This window comes from Microcebus murinus, chromosome 6 (genome assembly GCF_040939455.1).
Source record: "Microcebus murinus isolate Inina chromosome 6, M.murinus_Inina_mat1.0, whole genome shotgun sequence".
In the NCBI taxonomy this organism is placed as follows: Eukaryota; Metazoa; Chordata; class Mammalia; order Primates; family Cheirogaleidae; genus Microcebus; species Microcebus murinus.
The window spans coordinates 56,210,645-56,238,384 of record NC_134109.1 but is presented as its reverse complement, the minus strand read 5'-3'; the positions used below and the strand labels follow the sequence as shown (position 1 = coordinate 56,238,384).

Sequence of the window (27,740 nt, the reverse complement as noted above, 5' to 3'; positions counted from 1 at the left end):
CTCTGTGCTGTTGATAATTTAGCAAATATTCTTTACCCACTCTAAATTCTTTAAAGGGGTACTATGGTTTAAATGTTTGGGTCCCTTCAAAATTCATACAATAAAACCTAATCTCCAATATGGTATTTAGAAGTGGGGCCTTTAAAGGTGACTAGGGCATGAGGGCTCTGCCCTCATGAGATTAGTGCCCTTACAAAAGAGGTCTGGGAGAGCTGGTTCACTTCTCTCCCTTCCACCATTTGAGAACACACAGAAGGTGCCATCTATGAAGAAGAAAGCCATCACCAGACACCAAAGCTACTGGCACCTTGATCTTGGATTTCCCAGCCTCCAGAAATGTGAGAAATAAATTTATGTTGTTTATAAATTACCCAGTCTAAGGTATTTGTTCTAGCAGCCTCAATGGAATAAGACAAGGGCTAAACATTTTCCCAGCAGTCTATTTAAATAGCTAACAATTTAGAAGTAGCTAAAGTATACACAAAAATGACCCAGGATGGCCAGGCATGGTGGCTCACACCTGTAATCTCAGCACTTTGGAAGGTCAAGGAGGGAGGATCACTTGAGGCAAGGAGTTCAAGACCAGCCTGGGCAACATAGCAGGACCCCCTCTCTACCAAACAAAAAATGGTTTTAGTCAGGCATGGTTGTACACCTGTAGTCCTCGGAGGCTGAGATAGGAGGACTGGACTGTTTAAGCCCAGGAGACTAAAGTGAGCTATGACCATGCCATTGCACTCCAGCCTGGGTGACAGAGCAAGACCCTTTTAAATGGTAAGCTAAAAGGGTATGATGTTAATATATTTGTTTATCCTTATCCCTTAAATACATGTTAGTATGTTAGCACTTTCAGCTATAAATGATTTAGAAGTAGAGGACAGTTTAGGGGTAAGTACCATCTTATTACTCAAGCCTCAAGATAGCATTCTTAATGAACATAATTTAAGGGGCCAAGTAAATTAAACAGGTAACATCATCTTTCCTCTTTTCAAAACATGTGAACTCCAAAACAAACTAACCTTATAGCAAAAATGAATAACTATTTTCACTGTGATGAAAATGCTCTAAAACTAATTGTGGTAATGGTTATACAACTCTATGAAAATATGTATGGTAATGTAAATTATATCTCAATAAAGCTGTTATTTTTTAAATGGGTAACTTTAAATCCACTATTAGATTTTAAATGCTCTAATTTTACATTAGGCTTCTTAGGCTTTACTAGATTTCAAAATAAGCATAAAAAAAAACCAGAGAAAAGTATATTTTATTGGCATTTAGGCCTAGCACAGTCCAATTCAAATAAAACAGAACAAAGTAATTTATTTAAGCTAATTGAATATATCATATAAACAATTTTTTCTTAAGTTTCTGTTTTACCATCATATGATTGTGTTCATGCAAATACAATCATCAAAACTTGTCCTTCTAATAATATATCATAGCACCACCTTTTATTTGCAGTACTTGATACATAAATTTCATTGTCAAAACACATCTGGCTTTAGCAATGTAAACATATTTGCTATAAGTAAACTTTAAATGATAAAACTGAATGATACTACTGAATAAATCAAAATAGAACTGAGCATCACCACATGACATAATTAAACAAACATTACATAATACTGTCTCAAAAAGAACCACAACTTAATAAATTTCACAAAAAGGAAGCAAAAACAAAGTAATGTGTAAACTCCCAAAGTAGTGTTAAAATACTGAAGAATATAATATAAAATTTACCTCAGAAAAACAAGGGGAAACAACAAAACCATGCAGTGAAAACCAAATTGGTTTAGTAGCTTACAAGAGTCATTTTACTGCAAAGGCTTACTAAAATGCACTCTGACAAAATGATTTATTGTCTATCTCCCTTTTAAAAAATTATCATCATGTTTTACCACATAAGTTGGGTACTTTGTAGAAATTTCACATTTATTGTCAGTGTGGGATCATTACCCCCAAAAACTTTTTATCTCTAAACTACTTTTCCATCTACCCAAAAACCATTAAATTATCTTCATGAAAATTACCATTATAAAGTCAAATAATTCCTAAACAAATCATCATAAAAATAAATCTGTCTTAACAGACTAAGTACAGAAAAAGTGTATACGTAAGAGCTGAAAATCACAAAAAGTGGAGTAAGGAAAAATGTTCACATTTATCATTACTTTTTTTTTTTTTTTTTTTTACTTTCTGGCTAAAATTAAGAAACAAGTTTCTAAAATGTCAGCAAGGACAGTCAGTGCCGCTTTGCATTTGTCTGCAATATACAAATGAGTGAGATATCTGCAGTATAAGGCAGACTTTATTTTTACCCTCAAACATAATTCAGTTATAAAGACCTCAAATTTCTAAACCCAGTTATAATACTGTGGCAGGCAAAACAAATTTGTTCTTATTGCTCTCATTATATTCCAGCTTAATCTACAAACGTGAACATTTTTCCTTATGTTGTCTCAAACTATACTAAAACAAAAAAAAGTCTAGAGAGAGATCTCTGTTGGTTTCCACAGATAAATTGAAAAAGGAAAAAATGAAATTGGAATATTATTTTATCTTCTTAAATGTCCTTAAATGTTTAGCACTTCAGGCAGCACTTGACACAGCAAGTTTCTTCAAGTGATCCATAAACACTTGTAAACTAACATCATCTGTTAGAATAGGTGCTCCAGATTCCTAAAGGAAAAGAAAGATTAGCTATAATTAAAACATAGCTTTGGAATGTATAAGCAAATGTTTAAAATAGACAAGGAAATCATTTTAAGTAAAATAATGCTTTTGCTCCTGTTGAATGAAGAATAATCTAACTGGCCTTTGTCCCTCGTTTCTGGAATCGAGACTCTACATCCTAGAATTCCCTAAGCAATAGAAGTATCTTTGTCATTCATAGGCTGATGGGACTACATCTGAGTTTATGCTATGAGAGTAGATGGCTCAGGATGAGGGCTGGTCACCAGAAAGACCAATGATGTGATTAGAGGGTTGGGGCTTTAAGACAGCCTGACCTCCAGACCCTTTGTCCCTGGCATTTTAAGGCCAGCTGGAAAGAAACAAACTCATAGTATCATTTTTAAAATAAACTATGCTTATCATGTTTTCAAGTCATTTTAATTGATTTCTGTGAGTCTAGATAATTAACAAGAGTTTGGGGAAATTTCTAACATCAATTTTAATAAAAATTATGTTCAAAGAATGACCTTGGTAACCTAATCCATTAACAATGAAATTTTACTAAACCAAGAGAAAATATTTCTCGAAGAATTTATATCTGAATTTTAAATTTTCTTCTGATACTCAATTTCTTATTTATTAATAAATAATGTGTTTCCCTGAAAATAAGACCTTCCCATAAAATAAGCCCTAGCAGGATTTCTAAGTATTTGTGCAATATAAGCCCTACCCTGAAAATAAGACCTTGTGATGGCCGTGGCTACGCAGCCTATCTGCACAACCCATGCATTTTGTCACGGAGCGGTAAAGAAGATGAGCAGCCCTTCTCATCTGCCCCATGAGAGCTCTATTGCTCGACATGAGAGACTGGGGCCAATGGTTCTAAAGAAAATAGAGTCGCAAGAAATTCAGGATGGGCTGGGCGCGGTGGCTCACGCCTGTAATCCTAGCTCTCTGGGAGGCCGAGGCGGGCGGATTGCTCAAGGTCAGGAGTTCAAAACCAGCCTGAGCAAGAGCAAGACCCCGTCTCTACTATAAATAGAAAGAAACTAATTGGCCAACTGATATATATATAAAAAATTAGCCGGGCATGGTGGCACATGCCTGTAGTCCCAGCTACTCGGGAGGCTGAGACAGAAGGATCGCTCGAGCCCAGGAGTTTGAGGTTGCTGTGAGCTAGGCTGACGCCACGGCACTCACTCTAGCCTGGGCAACAAAGCGAGACTCTGTCTCAAAAAAAAAAAAAAAAAAAAAGAAATTCAGGATGGAATTCGGGATTTGGAGAGTTATGATGATATTCCAGAAGATGACGACTTAACTATATTTGAATACATGTAGCTTGTTGTAGCTTACTTTAAAAAAGTAACACATCCCCTGAAAATAAGCCCTACGGTGTCTTCTTGAGGAAAAATAAATATAAGACCCTATCTTATTTTTGGGGAAACACGGTATATAAAAAGTCTAAAATAGGAAATTAAGTAATTTTCAAAAGATATCAGCAAGTTAGTGGCAAATATATAGCTACTATGGTTCTGGTCTGGCACAGCTACAGACATGCTATAACCTCTCCTGAATAAAGGAAAATCAATTTTATCATGTTAATTCATGAGAACTTGAAACAACTTGATAATGCAGGGAGGCAAAAGCACTAACTATCCATATGACTTTTTTTTCAAGAGACAGGGTCTTACTGTATCACCCAGGATAGAGTACAATAGCATGATCATAGCTCACTGCAGCCTCAAACTCCCCAGTTCAAGCAATCTTGCTACTTCAGCCTTCCAAGTTGCTAGGATAACAGGTACACTGCTACACCCAGCTAATTTTTTAAAAAATATATTTTTTGGTGGAAACAGGGCCTCTATACGATATCAAAGCTGGTCACAAACTCGTGGCCTCAAATAATCCTCCCAAAGTGCTGGGATTATAGATGTGAGCCACCGAGCCTAGCCTCATATGTCTTTGAAGAAGAAAGTCACTTAACCTGTGTCTTAGTTTCCTAATCTGTAAAATAAGAGTAATAGCAAGATCTATCTTACACAGTTGTTGCAATGATTAAATGAGTTAAATTGTATACAGCAAGTAGAACAATACCAGGCACCCAACATGTTTTAGCCATTTTATTATTCCTTCTTTTTTTTTTTTTTTTAGACAGAGTCTCGATTTGTTGCCCAGGCTAGGGTGAGTACCATGGTGTCAGCCTAGCTCACAGCAACCTCAAACTCCTGGGCTCAAGCAATCCTGCTGCCTCAGCCTCTTGAGTAGCTGGGACTACAGGCATGCACCACCATGCTCGGCTGATTTTTTTCTATGTATATTAGTTGGCCAATTAATTTCTTTCTATTTATAGTAGAGACGGAGGTCTCACTCTTGCTCAGGCTAGTTTCGAACTCCTGACCTTGAGCAATCCGCCCATCTCAGCCTCCCAGAGTGCTAGGATTACAGGCGTGAGCCACCTCGCCCTGCCTTATTATTCCTTCTTTTGAAAAACCTATTATAACACTGAAATACTTCTCTTTATTCTATATTCCTAGTTAACACAGAGATGCAAAGATCTCAAAAATGTGACCTAAATCAATAATAACCTGGTGGCTTGCTTTTTATTTCCTGTAACTAGGCCATTTTTTTTTTTTTCATTTTACAACTGTTTTCCACTTCAAGTCACCCAACCTCAGATCTATTTATCCTAGTCATGGATTTTCTAATTTATATACCGCAGAATTCTTATCTGAAATTATAAATACTAATGCTCAACTCAATTTTATCAAAAATTAGCAGTTGATTGATTGATCTCAATTTTTCAATTGGGCCCCTTTTCTATTTAAAAAATATCCAGGATTAGGCAGAATGGTTCAAGCTTTACATTACTTAGTATATGAAGCACTAGAGCAACAGAGGCCTCTAGGACCTTATCACAGAAGGTGTGTTGCAGTGGTGCCCTCTTCAGGCCATTCATGGATAATACTTATCACTAGGTACTTGGATTTCTAACAAACTCCTAAGATACTAGATTTCATTAATTTTTAGTAAAATGCCTGGCTGCTAAAGTTAATTCCCTAAATTGGAATAATCAAATTAACTTAATTATTAAAACTTCACATCTTGAGTCTGAAAGGCCTGAGTTAAAATCTGGACTGTAGGCTGGGAGGTGGGCAGATCATTTGAGCTCAGGAGTTTGAGAGCAGCCTGAGCAAGAGTGAGACCCCATCTCTGCTAAAAAAAATTGAAAGAAATTACCTGGACAACTAAAAGTACATAGAAAAAATTAGCCAGGCACAGTGGCACATGCATGTAGTAGTCTCAGCTACTCGGAAGGCTGAGGCAGTAGGATCACTTGAGCCCAGGAGTTCAAGGTTGCTGTGAGCTAGGGTAATGTTACAGCACTCTAGCCTGGGCAACCGAGTGGATTCTGTCATAACATAACATAACATAACATAACATAACATAACATAACATAACATAACATAACATCTGGACCCTGCCATAGTTTAACTACGTGATCTTGGTAAGACACTGAATTTATATAAGCTTCAATTTCCTCTTCTGAAAAATAGGATTAATAGTATTAAACTTATAGACATTTTTAAACAATTAAATAAGAGTACATAAAAAGCATAGTGATTAAAACAGTATAGATTCAGGCCGGGCATGCTGGCTCACGCCTGTAATCCTAGCACTCTGGGAGGCCGAGGCGGGCGGATTGCTCGAGGTCAGGAGTTCAAAACCAGCCTGGGCAAGAGCCAGACCCCGTCTCTACTATAAATAGAAAGAAATTAATTGGCCAACTAATATATATAGAAAAAATTAGCCGGGCATGGTGGTGCATGCCTGTAGTCCCAGCTACTTGGGAGGCTGAAACAGCAGGATTGCTTGAGCCCAGGAGTTTGAGGTTGCTGTGAGCTAGGCTGATGTCATGGTACTTTAGCCTGCGCAACAGAGTGAGACTCTGTCTCAAAAAAAAAAAAAAAAAAAAAAAAGCATAGATTCAATTTATTAGTGATTATGAAAATATTAGCATAATTTCTCATAAAAATCATGCATCAAGAAAAACCTTAGGTTCTTGTTTATTCCTCTAATGCCCTCACTTCCATGTAGTAATAATTAAACTTCAAAGTTTAAAATAAGTTTTCTTTCCTGTGTTAAATATCTTTAGAGAGAAAATATTTTCCATTGATAACAGTGAAACCTAACAGCTAATATTTACTGAGTATTATTGTCCATATCAAGGACATACTATTATTTTGTTTTTCTCCTCTCAAGGACATACTATTATTAAACTCCGTAGACAAGGAAGTGAAGGCAAAGAGAAGTAACTTGCACTCTCAATTACCAGCCTTCTACACTTCTAAGATTAAGCTCCTTCCTTGATATAAAATCTCCTATAACTATGCCTGATAGTTAGATTTCATGACTTTTAGACCTTGGTTTCAATTTATTTATCTATATCACAAAACCTCCTTAATTCCTAACCACTTCCACAGAACTCCCATACTCTTATCTCTGCTCTCTTCTGTCCAGATCTATTCTATTTGATATATGCTATGTTTAAGGTACTGTGGGAAGTCAAAAATGAGAGTGATAGTTATTGCCCCCAAGTAATTTATAATCTAACAGGAAAAATAAGTGCCATATGAAATGGATGGGAAAACCAGGATGAAAGGGCAGTTATATTACACAAATATAGTCATACAATCAGAGGAAGATGTTATGGTTTGAATGTCCTGTCCAAAACTCATGTTGAAATTTAATGCCCAGTGTGGCAGTATTGAGAGGAGGGTGCCTTTAAGAGGTGACTGGGTCATGAGGACTTGTTCTCATGAATGGATTAGAATCCATTCATGGATTAATGAATTATCACAGCAGTGAGACCGGAGGCTTTGTAAGAAGAGGAAGACAGACCTGAGCTACCACGCTCAGCCCCCTCACCATGTGATGCCCTGTACCACCTCAGGACTCTGCAGAGTCCCCACAAGCAAGAAGGCCTTCACCAGATGCAGCCTCTCAACCTTCGACTTTTCAGCCTCCGTAACTGTAAGAAATAAATTTCTTTTCTTTGTAAGTTACTCAGTTTCAGGTATTCTGTTATAATAAACAGAAAACAGACTAAGAAGAGTTTCATGGAGTCAGTGACCTTAAAGTGAACCTTGATGGATGGGTAGAGTATGTTCAAGTGGTGATACATAAAATGACAGAAAAAGCAGGGTGAGAAGTCTAGCTTGGCTAAAAGAACTACATAATAGCTAAAGGTAGAAAAAGATATTTGGGTCATACCAGAAAGGACTCTCAATAGCAATATAAAGGGTTTATATGTAATTCAATAAAAGGTTATGGAAGTTTTCAGAGCTGATATTCAGGACTATTACATTAGGGCGACTATTCTGGCCACTTACAAAATAGAGAAAAAAAGCTGAAGCACTAAGACCATTTAGCAGGTAATTCTAACAGTTCATGTGAAAAGTAACAGGAACCTGACAACAGTTTGTGACAAGGAAAGGAGAGATGGATAGGGAAAATAGGGCAAAGCATTTGTGATTAATTAAGGGCAGAAAGGAGAAATTGTAAATGACTGAAGTTCTAAGCCTTAGGAATTGAGAGAATAGTGAGACCTTCTGTAAAAACAGGAAATTAGGAAGAACACTATAGTGTTAAAAAAGAGAGGTCAGGCCAGGTGCAGTGGCTCATGCCTATCTGTAATCCTAGCACTCTGGGAGGCCAAGGCGGATGATCGCTCAAGGTCAGGAGTTCCAAACCAGCCTGAGCAGAGCAAGACCACGTCTCTACTAAGAAATAGAAGGAAATTAATTGGCCAACTAAAAATATATAGAAAAAATTAGCCAGTCATGGTGGCACGTGCCTGTAGTCCCAGCTACTCAGAAGGCTGAGACAGAGGATTGCTTGAGCCCAGGAGTTTGAGGTTGCTGTGAGCTAGGCTGACGCCATGGCACTCTAGCCCAGGCAACAGAGTGAGACTTTGTCTCAAAAAAAAAAAAAAGAAAGAAAGAAAGAAAAAAGAGAGGTCAAGTTGGGACATTCTGCTTTATGAAATGTCTAGAGGAAATTCAAGTGATGTGCAACAGATAATTAAAGAAATTCAAGTTCATAGCTCAATGTGAAGCCAGACAAAAGACAGATATTTGCAAGTTAGTCTTCAGATGAGAGCTGAAGCCATAGGAGAGAATGCAATCACCCAAAGTAGTGAATATAGAAAAATCAGGACAAAATCTTGAGACACCTCCATATTCAAAGGGAAGAGGCCTTAATTGCAGTTATTGCTTCATTTCATTTATTTTCTACCCAATCTGGACCCCACAGTTATATTGCCATGAATTATTCTACCCCCTTACTAATGTGCCCATTTTTCTCATTTCCAGTCCTAAATTACCCTCAAAGTCTTTGAGCTTTGATCCAATGTCTAACCTACAAAGCATGATTAAAGAATATTATGGAAGCAAGCTCTAGAAATGTTTAGTAAATAAAATGGGTCCTGACCACTGCTGTAAATGCCTTTTATTCATTCTCTGTTGATTTCTTATATTCCTTAAACCTGTTTTCAATCTTTTCCCTTTTTTTGTCCTTACCCTCAGCCTTTCTCACTCTTAAAATAATCTCCTATTACTGAAAAGAAACCAGCAATTATCCAATGAGAGCTTCCACTCCACCTCAAAATCTGTCTTCACCCTCTTCTCACTTTTTGCTTTTGCAGAAAGAAATGCCCTGCCTTCTTACCAGTGCTTAACCCCTACACGGTACTTGTAATCATACTGTCTCCTTCTGAGGATCTTAAACATCTATTCTTTTGTGTCTTCACCATATTGGCTCCTTTCGCTTGCTGTACCGATAAGTTTTGTGCTCTTATCCTAGTAACAATCATACCTACCCTACTATTTATCCTCAGGCTAAATTTGCACACACAAAAAAATCATTTACACTTACAAACTCCACTTCTTTGCCACCAATTCTTTATAATCTATCTTACTCAACCACTATATTAAAACTGCTTACAAAAGGCCACAAATGACCTTGTCATTTGGCTTAGTCATCAAATCTGAGCACATTTTCTAAGTCTGTGTCCTTCAACTATCTGTCTGCACCATTTCAGTGTTTGTTAGCCCCTTCTTCCTTCTATAAAGTCACCTTTATAACACAGTATTCTTTTCATTCTTCTTCTACCTCTATGGTTATTTATTAAATATTCCTACCACTTGTATTCCCTGAAGGTTTTTTCTCATCCCTCCTTTATCTTTCTACTCTCTCCTCAGACAAGCATTTACTGTGACAACTTTAAGTATCACCTTTCTAAAATCAACTTTTACTTCCTTACCCTGACCACCAAACCCAAATTTCCAATAGCCTACTCAATATGGCCATAATCAATATGGCCATCCTATTGTGGCTCAATAAGATCATCTAGATGGTATCTCAAACTGATTATGTCTAAGATGAAATAATTTCTCTCCACCTCACTCACTGGTACATGTTTACCTAGTCACCCAGGCTTAAAATCCCAAATTACCTTGTTTCCCCTCAACTTTAAATAAATAAATATATATATATATATATATATATATATATATATATTGATTGAGACAGAGTCTCGCTTTGTTGCCCAGGCTAGAGTGAGTGCCGTGGCATCAGCCTAACTCACAGCAACCTCAAACTCCTGGGCTCAAACGATCCTCCTGCCTTAGTCTCCTGAGTAGCTGGGACTACAGGCATGCGCCACCATGCCCGGCTAATTTTTTCTATATATATTAGTTGGCCAATTAATTTCTTTCTATTTATAGTAGAGACGGGGTCTCACTCTTGCTCAGGCTGGTTTTGAACTCCTGACCTCAAGCAATCTGCCCACCTCGGCCTCCCAGAGTGCTAGGATTACAGGTGTGAGCCATGGCACCTGGCCCCAATTATGTTCTTAACAGGTATTCTCTCTCTCTGTAATCCAGGATCCAATCAGAATTCAGATTTGTGTATAGCTGTCATGCTCTGGAATAATATAATTTCTTGTAAGTTCTAATCAAGTCCCACTGAGTCGGCCGGGCGCGGTGGCTCACGCCTGTAATCCTAGCACTTTGGGAGGCCGAGGCGGGCGGATTGCTCAAGGTCAGGAGTTCGAAACCAGCCTGAGCGAGACCCCGTCTCTACCAAAAATAGAAAGATATTAATTGACCAACTAAAAATATATATACAAAAAATTGGCCGGGCATGGTGGCACGTGCCTGTAGTCCCAGCTACTCGGGAGGCTGAGGCAGGGGGATCGCTTGAGCCCAGGAGATTGAGGTTGCTGTGAGCGAGGCTGACGCCACGGCACTCACTCTAGCCTGGGCAACAAAGTGAGACTCTGTCTCAAAAAAAAAAAAAAAAAAAAAAGTCCCACTGAGTCTACTTTTGAAATATCTTCCAAATTTATTCCTTTCACCATCTTGCCTTCATTCTCTCTCACTTGGATTACTTCAATTAATATAGTTTCAACCTACAAACTGCTCCAAATTAATCTTAAGATTCAGTTGTACTATCTAAGACTTGAATTTACCCCGTGTCCAAAAACCTTCAATGAGGCCGGGCGCTGTGGCTCACGCCTGTAATCCTAGCTCTTGGGAGGCCGAGGCGGGCGGATTGCTCAAGGTCAGGAGTTCAAAACCAGCCTGAGCAAGAGTGAGACCCCATCTCTACTATAAACAGAAAGAAATTAATTGGCCAACTGATATATATATAAAAAAAAAAAAAAAAAAATTAGCCGGGCATGGTGGCACATGCCTGTAATCCCAGCTACTCGGGAGGCTGAGGCAGAAGGATCGCTTGAGCCCAGGAGTTTGAGGTTGCTGTGAGCTAGGCTGACGCCACGGCACTCACTCTAGCCTGGACAACAAAAGTGAGACTCTGTCTCAAAAAAAAAAAACAAAAAAAATTTAAAAAAAAAAAAAAAAAAAAACCTTCAATGAGTCTCAATTACTTACAAAATAAAGACTCAACTTCTCAGTCTTCAGCCTGACATTCAAGATCCTCTACAATCTGGTCACACAACACATTTCTAGTTTTATGTTTTATTATTCAGCTCTACATGTAGTCTCTTATCTTGGCCCATACTATCTTTTACCTAGAATTCCCTTCCTCACACAATTTCCTCCTACTGAAATAATAACCATTCTTTTAAACTAAATGTCCTTTTTTTTCTGATCTCTTTTCTGATCACACACCCTCTATCTGCTGCCACCATATGACCTCTTCCTGTAATACTTTATATCTTTCTAAAGTCACATCTGCCATGTATCTTACTTAGGTATGTATCCTATCTCTAATACTTGACTACAAGCTCTTCAAAGGCAGGGATGACAACTGTGTGGCCTGAAGTGCCAATACAGATTCCTGTACATATCGGACACTCAACAAATGTTGATATGGTATATATCAAGAGATAGGACATCTACCAAATTAAACTATATCAATAATGATTTGCAGGCTTTCCACCTCTCCCACTCAACTACAATCCCTGGCCTTTCTTGGCTTCTTGTGGCCTTTTGTGGTTCATGGCTTAGCATTAAGCTGGAATCATCACTTCCTATCTTATACACCTTATTGCTTTTTGTTTTAAGGATACGGTGCTAAACTTGGACAATGAAGGGGTTCTGTCTATTTGACAGGATCACTTTTTTATTTTCTGTGGTGCCATCAAATATTAATTCTGTTTTCTACTCTTATTTTTTCATTACTTTTCCAACAGAATCATTACTAAATGCATAGAAAAAAACACAGCTTTCATTAAAATAACAAACTATAAATACACAAAGAAATAATTTCCAAGACCTGCTATATACACTTACCTGCCCCCAGGCATACATATTATTATGAGTCTGTGAAGGGTTGACTTTTGAAAGCAGGAAACGGGCCTTAAAAGCAAAAAAGAAAAAAACATTATCCTTCAAAACTAGATTTAGTCAATATAAGCTCAATAAATACATTATCCCATCTAAAATAAATTTTATTTGTGTTGGTAAAATTAATTTAATTTAATTTTTTTTGAGACAGTCTCACTTTGTTGCCCAGGCTAGAGTGAGTGCCGTGGCATCAGCCTAGCTCACAGCAACCTCAACTCCTGGGCTCGAGCGATCCTACTGCCTCAGCCTCCCAAGTAGCTGGGACTACAGGCATGAACCACCATGCCTGGCTCATTTTTTCTACATATATTAGTTGGCCAATTAATTTCTATTTATAGTAGAGACAGGGTCTTGCTCTTGCTCAGGCTGGTTTCGAACTCCTGACCTCGAGCAATCCACCCGCCTCAGCCTCCCAGAGTGCTAGGATTACAGGAATGAGCCACCCCGCCCAGCCATAAAATTAATTTTATTAAATGAGCTTTTTAAACTATTTAACTGAATTTTGAAATTTTATAAATAAATAATAAATGCACCCTCATCTCTCCAAATCAAATATTCATAATAACAAAGACCATAAAAATTAGGTGTGCAACAATTATACAAGGTTAGTGTGAAAATACTACTTGACCTGAAATATCAGAAGTTAAATAATGATAAAAATAAAAGCCATGAAAAATAAATATATAAGTAAAAATAAAAACCATGAAAATCTATATATTCTTTTACTTTAAACAATGACTCTCAAACTTTTTTAGATCGCAGGTCTAAAATGTTGAGACAATTTACCCAACATTTTACCTATCCACCCACTATGGCTTATCATCAAGAAAATAATATAGGCTGGGCGCAGTGGCTCACGGCTGTAATCCTAGCACTCTGGGAGGCCAAGGCGGGTGGATCGTTTGAGCTCAAGGAGTTCAAGACCAGCTTGAGCAAGAGTGAGATCCATCTCTACTAAAAATAGAAAGAAATTAATTGGCCGACTAAAAATATATAGAGAAAAAATTAGCTGGGCATGGTGGCACATGCCTGTAGTCCCAGCTACTCGGGAGGCTGAGGCAGGAGGATTGCTTGAGCCCAGGAGTTTGAGGTTGCTGTGAGCTAGGCTGACGCCATGGCACTCTAGCCGGGGCAACAAAGTGAGACTCTGTCTCAAAAAAAAAAAAAAAAAAGAAAAGAATATAGTAAGATAGATAGAAAGATAGATAGATAGATAGATAGATAGATAGATAGATAGATAGATAGATAGATAGATAGATAGATAGTAAAAAAAAGATAGATATTAGATATATGATAGATATATAAGAATATAATAAGATATATAAGAATAAAAGACGAAAATGGCAATACATAAGATGAAAATATCAATGAGAACTAGTCAAATTTTTAATTCATATAGGAAGAACACAGGCAGTTAGTTATATCTTTTGAAATTTAATATTATACAAATATTGTCCTACTCTCTAAGTAATTAGTTTAACACACTAGTCGAGAGCCTTGGCCCTGGAGTCAGAACACCAGGATCCAAATCCCAGCTCCTCCATTTACTATGTTTCTCTGGCCACAAGTAACCCAAGTTTCAGTTTTATTATCTGTAAAATGGAGATGACAATATAATTCTTATGAGGATCAAATGAGATAAGGCATACAAAGTACTCTGCAAATTCTCAATACATGACAGCTTCTATATAAATACATTAAACCCTTAATAACTGCTATCATTTCTGAATAATAGTTACTGATACTTGCTACCTATTTTGTAATACTGTGCTAGGAACTAGGGTATACAAAGCATGGTCCCTGCCTTCAAGGAACAAGTGAAACAAACTTATAACATACTTATAATTAATGTATTTTTACTCTAACAAGAATTACAAGGGAGAAATAAATATCTTATGAGTGTATATTAAAGGGACGTAACTTAGCCTTTTGAAGGGCTCAAAGTAGCTGCATGTGTATGTACACATTTCATATTTTAACCTCATAACCCTAAAAATTTTCATAATACCACAATGCTTTATATTGCATGACAATTTATTTTCAGGAAATTGGGGCTGGGTGCAGTGGCTCACTTATGCCTGTAGTCCCATCATTTTGGGAGGCTGAGGAGGGAAGATCATTTGAGCCCAGGAGTTCAAGACCAGCCTGAGCAACATAGTAAAAACCTATCTCTACAAAAAATTTAAAAATTAGCTGAGCATGGTAGCAAGTACCTGTAGTCTTAGCTACACAGGAAGCTGAGCCAGAAGGATCACTTGAGCCCAAGAGTTCAAGGTTACAGTGAGCTATGATAGTGCCATTGCACCACAGCCTGAGTGACAGAGTGAAACTCTCTTAAAAATAAATAAATAAAAGAATAATAAAAATATTTTTTAGAAAACTGGAATGACAGGAGAAAAATATAAAAGAGTTATCAAGGCCAGGCGCTGTGGCTCACGCCTGTAATCCTAGCTCTTGGGAGGCCGAGGCGGGCGGATTGCTCAAGGTCAGGAGTTCGAAACCAGCCTGAGCAAGAGCGAGACCCCGTCTCTACTATAAATAGAAAGAAATTAATTGGCCAACTGATATATATATATATAAAAAAATTAGCCGGGAATGGTGGCGCATGCCTGTAGTCCCAGCTACCCGGGAGGCTGAGGCAGAAGGATCACTCGAGCCCAGGAGTTTGAGGTTGCTGTGAGCGAGGCTGACGCCACGGCACTCACTCTAGCCTGGGCAACAAAGCGAGACTCTGTCTCAAAAAAAAAAAAAAATAAAAATAAAAGAGTTGGCCGGGCGCTGTGGCTCACGCCTGTAATCCTAGCTCTTGGGAGGCCGAGGCGGGCGGATTGCTCAAGGTCAGGAGTTCAAAACCAGCCGGAGCAAGAGCGAGACCCTGTCTCTACTATAAATAGAAAGAAATCAATTGGCCAACTGATATATATATATAAAAAATTAGCCGGGCATGGTGGCACATGCCTGTAGTCCCAGCTACTTGGGAGGCTGAGGCAGAAGGATCACTCGAGCCCAGGAGTTTGAGGTTGCTGTGAGCTAGGCTGACGCCACGGCACTCACTCTAGCCTGGACAACACAGCGGGACTCTGTCTCAAAAAAAAAAAAAATAAAATAAAAGAGTTATCACAAACTTCATACTCATAGACTTTAGCAGTAAACAGCTTTCAGAAACTTATTTTCCAAGCTGTCCACAGGTTGCATACCACCATAATACCACCCTGGCCCTGTTAAGAGAGCTGAGCTGGAGGCAGAAGATGAAGGAAACTTCCAGCTTTGGGCAACTAGTCAATAATCTTATTGTTCTGCTCTCAAAGCTAATGCACAAAGCAAGCAAGGCCAGGTGCAGTGGCTCATGCCTGTAATCGTAGGACTCTGGGAGACAGAGGAAGATCGCTTAAGGTCAAGAGTTCAAGACCAGCCTGAGCAAGAGTGAGATCCTGTCTCTACTAAAAATAGAAAAAAACTAGCCAGGTGCAGTGCAGGATTACACCTGTAATCCTAGCACTCAGGTAGGACGAGGCGGGTGGATAGCTCAAGGTCAGGAGTTTGAAACCAGCCTGAGCAAGAGCGAGACCGTGTCTCTATTAAAAATAGAAAGAAATTAATTGGCCAACTAAAAAATATATAGAAAAAATTAGCAGGGCATAGTGGTGCATGCCTGTAGTCCCAGCTACTCAGGAGACTGAGGAAGAAGGATTGCTTGAGCCCAGGAGTTTAAGGTTGCTGTGAGCTAGGCTGATGCCATGGCACTCACTCTACCCTGGGCAACAGAATGAGACTCTGTCTCAAAAAAAAAAAAAATAGAAAAAAACAGCCAGACATGATGGCATGTGCCTGTAGTCCCAACTGAGGCCATAGGATGGCTTGAGCCCAAGAGCTTCAGGTTGCTGTGAGGCTGACACCATGGCACTCTAGCTAAGCAACAGAGTGAGACTCTGTCTCAAAAAAAAAAAAAAAAAAAAAAGCAAGCAACCTTCCCCTCACTGCCTCCTTCCCTTTCTGTTTGCTTTATGAGGCAATATATTTAAATTAACGTCAGAAGGCAAGTAGGAATACCTCACTGTAAAACCTATCAACAAACAAACTAATACTACTTACCTGGCTGCCCCCATGTTCAGTGTCAATATATCTCGGCATTGGAAATCTGGAGTGAAGAATCTCCTGTGCATCATCCACTGGGGCTTGCAGAAGGTGGCGGAAATTTTCATATTCTGGCATATCCTGATATCCTGATTTCCGCCACTGCGCTATGGTCTAATTTTTGAAACAATAAAAGAAATGATTTTAAATTTCTTGCCCATCAAAAAATCTTAAGACAAGATTTTTTTAAAAGTAGTTTTCTGAAAAAAAAAAATCATAGAACATCATTCCATTATCTCAATATTTTAAGTTACCAATACTAATTTCAGTAGAGAAAATATTCTTAAGTAAATAGATGCAAAATTAGGATATTTCTTCTCCTTTAAAAAGTAGAATGAAATAATACTTAAATAAGGCAGAAAATTTTTTAAACATTATGCTTATCAAATTGGTGTTAGCTAAAAGCTATCTACCTAAGCTTTTGGTATGTGTGGAGAAAGAATTTTGTTACAGAAGATTTCCCAGAGACTTCAAAATTAATGACCTACTATAATGAAGTCTGTACCAACGGAGTTATATCCTAGCAAGACATATAAACATAAAAACTTTAATAATAACAGCAATAACATTAGAAAGATAATATACCTGTAGAAGAGCAACTGAATCAATTCTTTTATTAAGGTAAATGGCTCTAAAAAACAAGTAATTAAGTCATTTAAAAATGTAAACCTGGTTTGGTTTCTAAGTTAGCTGAATCAGTCAATGTATATTCTTTATATCTATTTACCTCTATATACAGCTATGTATACACTGCACTTCTAATTTCTCTTTTAAGCACATTAACAAGCTATTTGAAAAAGCGAAAATTACCATAAAAACAAAAAAATCAAGCTCTGTCAGTATCATAGGTATTTTTCTTAACAAGTAAAGGGCATTAGAAACTGGTATCAACTAAAAATAATCAAATCTCTAAAAAGTTCTGGATAGTTATTACTTTAAAAGACATTGAGTAATGCCTTTACTTTTACAGTGCAAATCTAAAATCATTTACAAGTAAAGCAACTGGAAAAATAAATCTGCACAAGTTACTAAAATACCAGACTATAAACTGGAGAGCAGGTCTGTGAAAAAAATAATCTCTATATCTTCCAAAGCATCCAGAGCATAGTGCTTTGCACAGAGGAAGGACTTAAATATTGGCTGAATGAATAAATGCAGAAATGAATACAGTTCTGCTAAATACCTGGATTAAAGCTTAATGTCCACTCAAATATTCTGTTCTTTTAAGTTATAAATTTTAATTAACTTATGCTTTAAATGAGTTTTTAAGATCCTGTGGAACACTTTGATAAATAAATTCTTATAATGATTACATAAAATAATGAAAAGCCACCCACTGACAAAGGCTGGATTTTCCCCTCTCAATGTTTTTAGGTAAAACCCAAGTGTCATATGTCTATGTGTTATGTAAATGTTTTTACTTTAACAACACTTTGCCTTTATGCAAAATCCATTTGTCCAATCATGTGTGGACAAAGGAACAAAATAACCACAGGTGGGTCAATTACAATTCAAACCTAAAAACCTATAGCAGGAAGAATCACATTTTATATGTTCTTTATAAAAATGGAAATCAAAGTTTATTATAGATAAATCACTAGCCACATAATAAAGGGAAAAAAACTTCCCTAAGTAAAAAGAGTTTACATGCATAGCTTTAAATGCTATGGAATCTTACCTCACCATGATAAATCAAAATCTGGAAGAATGTGTCCATGAGAAGAATACGATCTGCAAGAATGCTACTGCTATCAAGAAGAACTGGCTAACATGAAGAAAACAATGAGAGATAAGGAAAAATAAATTACTTAAAAATACAAAATAGATCTTTCTAGGATTATTTTCTAAATTTTACATTTATATTTTATTACTTAAAATCTCTTGCTATTATGGATTCTTCCAGTGTATTTTAATTTTCCAAGGAATCTCTTTAAACTGAGGTAACAAACAATTAAAAATAAAGTCAAGAGGAAATCAAGGATGGCCTCTGAGTAAAATGGGGAAATGGCACCACTGAGTGAAATGCTTTATTTGGGACAGGGCAAATTTGGAGCAACAAGAACATAGCTCTGTATCTGAAATGAAAGAGAGTAGCTTGGACTGATGACATAAATAAATTTAGTGTCACATGCCCAAAGATGGTAGTTAAAACTATGGGATTAGATTACATCTCTTAAAGAGACAGAAGCTAGAGAAGGCCAGAAGATTAAGCCCTTAAGCATGCTGACACTTAAAGGTCTAAAAGGGAGAAAGAAGCAGAAGACGACTGAGAAGGAACATTGAGTAAGTGGAACTAGTCAGGTGTAGTAGGTGTCACAGAAGCCTAGAGTAAAAGGTTTTCAAAAGGTTTTACCTAGTCCTCACTAAGTAAATGTTGTTAAGAGTTCTGGCAAGATATAGTACATTGGTGATCTTGATAGAAGTGATTTCAGTATAATATTAGGGACAAATGACTGACTAATGCAGGTTGAGAAGAGAATGTCAGGTGAGAAAGTATAAACAACAAATACCTTTTTTGAGTTTAACTATTATCAGGAGCAGAGAAATGGGGTGAGAATTAGAGAAAATGTGGAGCACAGTGGGTTTTTTTGTTTGTTGATTTTCTCTTTTAATATGACTTCTGTTTATGTGTCAATGGGAATGATCCATATGGACAGGAAGTGACGATGCAGGAGAAAGACGATGACTCCAAAACCAAAGCCTTAAGAAAATGAAACTAATGGGATTCATGGATTAAATGGAAAGGTTGAAATATAACAGGAGCAGGCACTAGGGATAGTGGGACTCCAATATTCTTCTAAACACTATTCTAACAGTTTCCAGAAGTCTACAATTTACACGTATTGCACCAAAATAAGAAAAAGTTATTTCTAAAACATACTTTCCTGATTCAAGGAACTACAAAGCCAAAATATATAGCTAGACCAACATATAAAGCCAGGCATAGTAGCTTAAGCCTATAGTCCTAGCTACTTGAAAGGCTGAGGCAGGAGAATTACTTGAGTCCAGGTAGAGACCAGACTGAGCTATCAGCAAGACTCTGTCTCAAAAAATACATTTCCCCCCCTAGAAATATTTGGCCAATTATTTAAAAAATTATAGTAACTAAATAAAAAATTGGGCCGGGTGCAGTGGCTCACGCCTATAACCCTAGCACTCTTGGGAGGCCGAGGCAGGAGGATAGCTCAAGGTCAGGAGTTTAAAACCAGCCTGGGCAAGAGCAAGACCCCAACTCCACTAAAAATAGAAATTAATCGGCCAGCTAAAAATATATATAGAAAAAAATCAGCCAGGCATAGTGGCGCATGATGGTAGTCCCAGCTACTCGGGAGGATGAGACAGAAGGCTCTCTTGAGCCCAGGAATTTGAGGTTGCTGTGAGCTAGGCTGACACCATGGCACTCTAGCCCGGGCAACACAGTGAGACTCTGTCTCAAAAAAAAAAAAAAAAATGAAATGAAATAAAATAAAATAAGAGACTTTGTTTAGACAGAATGTCATAACTGTCATACACCAAACTCTGGAATAAGCTACAGGCTACAGAATCATAACCACTTCTGGACATTGTTAAAGACACAAAGAATAAGAAGGGGGAGGAGGGGATGGATATATACAAACATAATGAGTGAGATGTGCAACGTTTGGGGGATGGTCATGCTTGAAGCTCTGACTCGAGGGAAAGGCATGGACAATATACGTAACCTTAACATTTGTACCCCCATAATATGCTGAAATTTAAAAAAAAAAGATACAAAGACTAATCGTAAGTCCTAAAGGATTTGATCAACCAAATGCCTAAACAAAATAATAGTCACATTTTTACATATTTTTAAATAATTTCTTAATATAGCCTACCATGATACATAAAGCACATGGTAAGCACTCATAAATATTTTAAGTGAACAACACATCAATACTTTTAATTAAATTCTTATATTTAATGACTATATTTAAAAAAAAACTTAATTGCTTTTTTTTTCTTAGACAGATTATGTTGCCTGGGCTAGAATGCAGAGATTGTCACATCTCACAGCAACCTCAAATTCCTGGACTCAAGCGATTTTCCTGCCTCAGCCTCCCAAGTAGCTGGGACTAAAGGTGTGTACCACCACACTCAGCTAATTACTTTATTTTTTGGAAGGCAGCTATGCTCACCACTATACCACCAACGCTATTTTATTTTTTGTAGAGATGAAGTTTCCCTATGTTGCTCAGGCTGGTCTCAAATCCTGGCCTCAAGCGATCCTCCCACCTCAGCCTCCCAAAGTGCTAGGATTACAGCTATGAGCCACTGTGCCTGGCCCTTAGCTGCTTTCACTTTTTTAATGCCACAGATTGCGGTAACAGACAATTTTTTTTCTTGGCCATCTTACCTCTGGAGGTCCACTAAAAGAATATGCATACAGAATAGGCTGAATCATGATTAGAGACTGGGTCAGATCTTGCCGCATAAAATGGTGACGATAATATGAACTCTCATCAGGACTATTGTTAAAAACTTGCAAGAAAGGAGATCTTCTTAAATGAAACATAAACTACAAGATAAAATGTGAGATAGCTTTTACTGATTTTAATATTGTGAGAGGAGTTTAATGTTAAAAGCTCATGATTGTAACTATTAAAGCAATAAAACAAATTATAGTAAGAACATTCTAAATTGTATTTCTCAGAAAGTAATCTTATTCATAATATTTATCAGCTGCTAAAAAATATAATTCTATAATAATAAAAACAATTAAAGTAAGAGAAGTGACTCAAAAGGAAAAAAAATAAAGACAAAAACCCCTTGCTCAAATCTAAATTATTCAGAAGCTAATGCCAGACAGTGCATTATCACTATTCTTTGTTTTTATTCCTTATCCCTCTGACCACATCTCTGGGCTTTTTTATTATTACTCATTACAACCACCAAAAGATACTAAAAGAACAAAAAAATAGATTAACAGTTTTTGTATAGCTTTCAAAAAATTGCACTGAGAAGGGTCTACATTGGTTTTAAAAAAAATGTACACCCACATAATTTCTTAATATTTAAAGTTTTATCTATCCCTAAGAAACATTCTCCAGACTTTGTTTTACTACTTCTTTCTCCTTTCACTTTCTTCCTGTTCACCTACTCCTCACATTAAAGAGATCAAAAAGGGAGAGAGTTAGACCATAGTTACATTGGGTCTTTGATACATTCAACAGGATTACTTCAGAGTACTTCCATTTATCTTTTGTCACTTATCTTAAATTCCTTCAACCCTCAAGTCCCAATATGCCTACATAGTGCTCTTGCCTGGGACTCACTCCACAGTTCTCTCCCAATACAGGCCACTCACTGAAATTCCCATTCCTCTTCTTTTTTCAGTGATCCATAATTCATTGACAGATTCTCTTATCCCTCACCATTTCAGTCATTTCAGTCCCTGTTTATTCACAGGGATATCTAACTGGTAAATTTTTAGGTAAATATTTAGGGGATAAACACTTTCCTTAAATTTAGTCTATGTCCCCTTTTAGAAGATCATCAGGCTTTGAAGGCCCAACAAAAACGGTATTTCTGGGTCCTGTGCTTCCTATTTCCAGCAAAGGGGGAAAGACAAATGACTAGATTTCTCTGAAGATCTGTAAGCTTAATGAAAAGAGGCTTGGAGTAGCAAAAAAAAGAAAAAGAAAGGTAAGTGTGAAGAATTTAGTCAGATACTTAGACTAATGCTCTCATTTCTTTTCCTACCAGTTTCTGCTATGAAAATGAGGCCTGAGAATTCCCAAAACAGAAAGGATTTTGGCTGCCTTAAGACAAGCAGACCCTGCCTTTTCCGGGTTCTCCAAAACCTCACCAAGAGGTTTAGGGAAGTCTCCCTCTATAAGCATGAAGTTTCTAGATCACAAATCAATAAAGGATCTTCAAAGAAACAGAGTAGCTCTGAAAAGAAAGCTCAAGCTTTAGACAAAGTTTTCATGGGCAAAAATCTGAATTGCCTTATCTCAATATTAATCATCCTTCCAAACTAAGCTAAAATGCCACTTCCTCTAAAAGGTGTATCAAACTATCCATTTGGAAAGATTCCTTTAATCTTCCTTTAAATTTTAGATATTTCTCATAGCATTTCTCACTTTCTGTTCTGTGCCATTCATGTGTATTTCAGGTCTCATACTTCAGACTGAGAAAGCTCCTTGTATGCAGGATCTACGTCAGTCACCTTTATCTTCCTTGCACATAGCACTCTAAACATACAAACTTTTAAATATATCTATCAAATCAACAGAAAGACAGAGGGATATATTCCACTGCTCCAAGTGAAAAATATTCTGAAAAATCAAATTAGTTCCTTTTCTATTTACCCAGTATGGCCTCATAAAATTGTTCTCAGGGGATGATACCACACTGTAAGACTAGGTAATTGATAAAATTACCTCAGAAGAAGTCCTTTTGATACCACTGTAACCAGATTCTCTTATATCAGAGGAAAGCTAATCAGCCTTACACCTAATTCTACCCACTATAGGGCTCTAGTATAAATCTCTTTTCACCACAAATAAATGACTATTTGCAAGGCCAAAAATATTATATACTTCTCACCAACTACCCATAGCACAATATTAATTTCTTAGTTAGCCCAAAACTTACCTAACCAAAAGAATAACCCAATAATATAGGTTCTTTAAGATAAGTAATAAAAGACAACAGGAAAAATTAGACCCAATGCTGTTGACAAGAAAGAAAAACAGTATGGACCTTTTATCTACTTACCTGTGGATACAGGGAGAAAGTTTCTGAAAATCTGAAGGAACTTGGATCATCTTTGTGATACTCTCCAAATTTCTGACACTAAACAAAATAAAATATGTTAGTAATATGTTTCCTGGAATAAGAGCTAACACTGTTGCCTGTATATATTCTGTTTACGGAAAGTTACTACTCTCTAGGAGGCAAATATTTGATATAGAATAAAATTATATTACTTATAGACTTACCAAGAGACTGATTAAAACCAAAGAAAAACATCTGAATTTCTCAAACATACACTGACCCAATGCAATAACAACTCACTGTAAAATGTTTGGTGTTTTTTTTTAACTAAGCGTCTCTGATGGCGAAAAAAAAAGCTCTTAGACAATGACCAAAGCAGCTCAACATGTGCCCCTTAATTAAGATTCTACCTAAAAAAAGACATAAGCCAACTGACAGAAAGATGTGCTATCAAAATACCATAGAGGATACAAATGCAAGTTGCTGGTATAAAATCTGGTGCGCCAGAAATAATACCAAAAAGATACGTCAGAAATAATACCAAAAAGAAGGATAAGAGAAACCAAGAGGCAATCTGGTAAACAAATAAGAAACAAAAAGGCAGAAATTAGGAAATAAAGGAGACACCTACACCAACAACAGAGAAATAAGACCTGTGATAACGTGAGGAAAAACTGAAGAATTAAGTGAAATAATCTACATGAGAAACCACCTAGCACAATGACTAGCACTTACTAAGCACTCAATAAATTGATCGTTTCCTCTCCTTGTTCTGGAGGGAAGTCTCTGCCCTTAGAAGTTTTTATAGTACTTATGCAACTGGTCTACTTTCTGGCAGTTTTTCTTTTTCAAAATATTAAGAGGGTTAACAAGTGTTTTTGTTACATGGATACTTTGTATTAATATAATGCTTAAGTCAGGACTTTTGGTGAGGCAATGTTTATCATACTAGTAGCATATGAATCATGGGCAAAAATAACAAGTAAAATGATAAACAAAAAGTAAAAGGTTGACTGCTATAAGTAGTAAAGGATTTTGCCTAGAATGTTCAACTGTAACATTTATGTATTTATCTGTGCACTATACAGCTCATAAAAACGTATCATTGCTTTAATCACATTTTTAACTTCTAGGAAAAACCATTTCAGAATCACAATTATCCAAAGACAAAAAAGCTATAGTTGTGCAGCCAATCCTCAGAAAATAGACCTTGGATCTTGGAACAAGATTGTTGCTATCTTCAATGTCTCCTAATAATACTTCATTAATGAAATTTATAAATTAAGACAATAATCCTCAGTGTACAATATGATTGCCACTAGCTACACATGTGATTTTAAATTAAAATTAAATAAAAATCTATTTCAATTGCACTAGCCATATTTCAATTACTCAATAGCCACATGTAGATAGTAGTTCTCTAACAGACAGCACAAATTATAAGACATTTCTATCATTGCAGAAAGTTCCCCTGAACAATGCTAATCTTGAATATCAAGTGCACTTGAAAAGAGCTAGAATATCAAATATAGTGAAAAGATTATGTAAAAAAGGTGGTATGTCAGGCATTATTCACAACTATCAATCACATTATATTGTATTAAACATACACATTTTAAATTGTGTCCAAATTCTGCTAAAATAAAGCATTATGTAAATCTGATGTTATGATTAATGAGGGTAACAAAAAGATTGCTGGCTTTTATGGTTGAATAACTGAAGATGTTCAAAAGGCTAATTTCCACTCTGGGAGGCTGAGGCGGGCTATTTTATTGGGTTATTCTTTTGGTTAGGTAAGTTTTGGGCTAACTAAGAAATTAATATTGTGCTATGGGTAGTTGGTGAGAAGTATATAGTATTTTTGGCCTTGCAAATAGTCATTTATTTGTGGTGAAAAGAGATTTATACTAGAGCCCTATAGTGGGTAGAATTAGGTGTAAGGCTGATTAGCTTTCCTCTGATATAAGAGAATCTGGTTACAGTGTTATCAAAAGGACTTCTTCTGAGGTAATTTTATCAATTACCTAGTCTTACAGTGTGGTATCATCCCCTGAGAACAATTTTATGAGGCCATACTGGGTAAATAGAAAAGGAACTAATTTGAGGTCAGGAGTTCGAAACCAACCTGAGCAAGAGCGAGACCCCATCTCTACCATAAATAGAAAGAAATTAATTGGCTAACTAATATATATAGAAAAAATTAGCCGGGCATGGTGGCGCATGCCTGTAGTCCCAGCCACTCGGGAGGCTGAGGCAAAAGGATTGCTTGAGCCCAGGAGTTTGAGGTTGCTGTGAGCTGGGCTGATGTCACGGCACTCACTCTAGCCTGGACAACAAAGCGAGACTCTGTCTCCAAAAAAAAAAAAGAAAAAAGAAAAGGCTAATTCCCAGAGCAAGACATACCTGATACTTATATCCAAAATTTTTGCTTTTATTATGAATATTTTTCCATGTCATTACTATATTACTTCATTTTTTAATGGCTAACTACCATTCTACTTGGTTGCTATATCCCATATCTTAATCAATCCCTCATTATTGGCGCTTACATTTGTCCTGTTCTATCTTTAGGATAAATTCTTAAAAGAAGAGTTTCTGAGTAAAAGGTCGTTTTTTAAGTTTTTAATGCAGTCACCAATTGTCTTCTATATATAAAGTTATACGTGTTGATAAAGGTTATATAGATTTTTCACCAAACCTACAAAATATGAAGCTGTCCATTTCCCTGATTATTAACCAATCTAGGCATTATCCTGTTTTTCTAATTCTTACCAGTTTAAAAGGTAAAAATTGTTGTTTCGTTCTATCTTGCAACTCTGATTATATAAGCAAGATTGGTAACTTTTTCTTATGTTTACTGATCATTGCATTCCTTCTTTCATTAATTCTTTGTTCATGATCTTTGCCCATTTTTTGTCTAAATCTTACTGATTTGTAAGTGCTCTTATATGTGAACATTTTCATATTCTACCATACATATAACAAACATTGACATTAAATTCTGTTTATAGCATTTTACCCATCAGATTTTGTTTCATATTAAAGTAATAAAAATATTTTAACATTTTTCATCAATGGCTCCTGCCTTTGGTTTCATGTTAAAAATCCTTCCACATCCAGAGGCTAAATACAGCCTGTTTCTTGATAAATATACTCTATATTTTACCACAGATAACTATATAAAATTTGTATAACATACATATACATAAATTTATGATCTTTGGATTACTTCTATAAAAATTTTTTGAACACCTATAAAATGCTCTAGTATCAATTACCGGAATCAGGAGGAACAGTCCTTATTTACAACTCAACCAAAACACTAATACAAATAAAGAAGAATATTGGGCTGGGCGTGGTAGCTCATGCCTGTAATCCTAGCTCTCTGGGAGGCCGAGGCGGGCGGATTGCTCGAGGTCAGGAATTCGAAACCAGCCTGAGCAAGAGCGAGACCCCGTTTCTACTATAAATAGAAAGAAACTAATTGGCCAACTAATATATATAGAAAAAATTAGCCGGGCATGGTGGCTCATGCCTGTAGTCCCAGCTACTTGGGAGGCTGAGACAGAAGGATCGCTTGAGCCCAGGAGTTTGAGGTTGCTGTGAGCTAGGCTGATGCTACGGCACTCACTCTAGCCTAGGCAACAAAGCGAGACTCTGTCTCAAAAATAAAAAAAATAAAAAAATAAAAAAAGAAGAATATTGAAGCATAAAGGAGGTGTATCCAATATACACTACTTGAGTTACTCAGAATTATGACCAGGTAGACAAAGCAACAGCAATATGATTTTCTTGAGGAAAACAGCATCAGTTGCAAGAAGGCTATTTCTTTCTTTGATTCAATAATTATTTATGCATAGAGGCAGCCACATAAAATGACCCTAAGGTCAATGCCTAACCTTTAAGAAAATGGTAATGACAAAAGTGATGTCTATAAAAACAGCAAAACTACATTGCTTGGTCCCATTGGTACAGAAGGCAAACCCTGGCTGGAGTAAAATTTGCAAGGAAAGCCCCAAGAGTCTTAAACAAGACAAAAGACTTTCTGGGCCAAGTCTAATCAGGTAAAGTGTTTCCCCATCATGCATAGCAAAACAGCTAAAGGGAGAATACAATTAGTGTTTGGTGAGTAAACCAAAGATGAAAAAAAAATCAGTCTTCAATTTTAAATTGTGAGAAAATGTCATTCAATAGAAAAGGTCGGGCCGGGCGTGGTGGCTCATGCCTGTAATCCTAGCACTTTGGGAGGCCGAGGCGGGCGGATTGCTCAAGGTCAGGAGTTCAAAACCAGCCTGAGCGAGACCCCGTCTCTACCAAAAA

The 27,740-nt window shown here is 36.9% G+C and overlaps 1 protein-coding gene and 1 long non-coding RNA gene across 2 annotated transcripts in view; both read right to left on the bottom strand.

The window, feature by feature from the left end:
* Positions 1–384: 384 nt before the first annotated feature.
* SEC23A (SEC23 homolog A, COPII component) overlaps positions 385–27,740 on the bottom strand; it is a 67,467-nt gene continuing 40,111 nt past the window's right edge. The window contains exons 15-20 of the mRNA XM_012767059.3: positions 23,421–23,498; positions 21,055–21,216; positions 18,361–18,447; positions 16,641–16,796; positions 12,495–12,560; positions 385–2,682 (exon numbers count right to left, since the gene is read on the bottom strand). Of these exons, the coding sequence (XP_012622513.3) occupies positions 2,593–2,682; positions 12,495–12,560; positions 16,641–16,796; positions 18,361–18,447; positions 21,055–21,216; positions 23,421–23,498 (639 nt within the window). The 3' untranslated portion in view covers positions 385–2,592. The remainder of the gene's footprint in view (positions 2,683–12,494; positions 12,561–16,640; positions 16,797–18,360; positions 18,448–21,054; positions 21,217–23,420; positions 23,499–27,740) is intronic.
* LOC142871478 (uncharacterized) lies at positions 11,126–12,484 on the bottom strand. Its single transcript, XR_012919730.1, has 2 exons — positions 11,607–12,484; positions 11,126–11,221 (listed from the first exon to the last, which is right to left on the bottom strand). It is a non-coding gene; the product is annotated as an uncharacterized LOC142871478 (long non-coding RNA).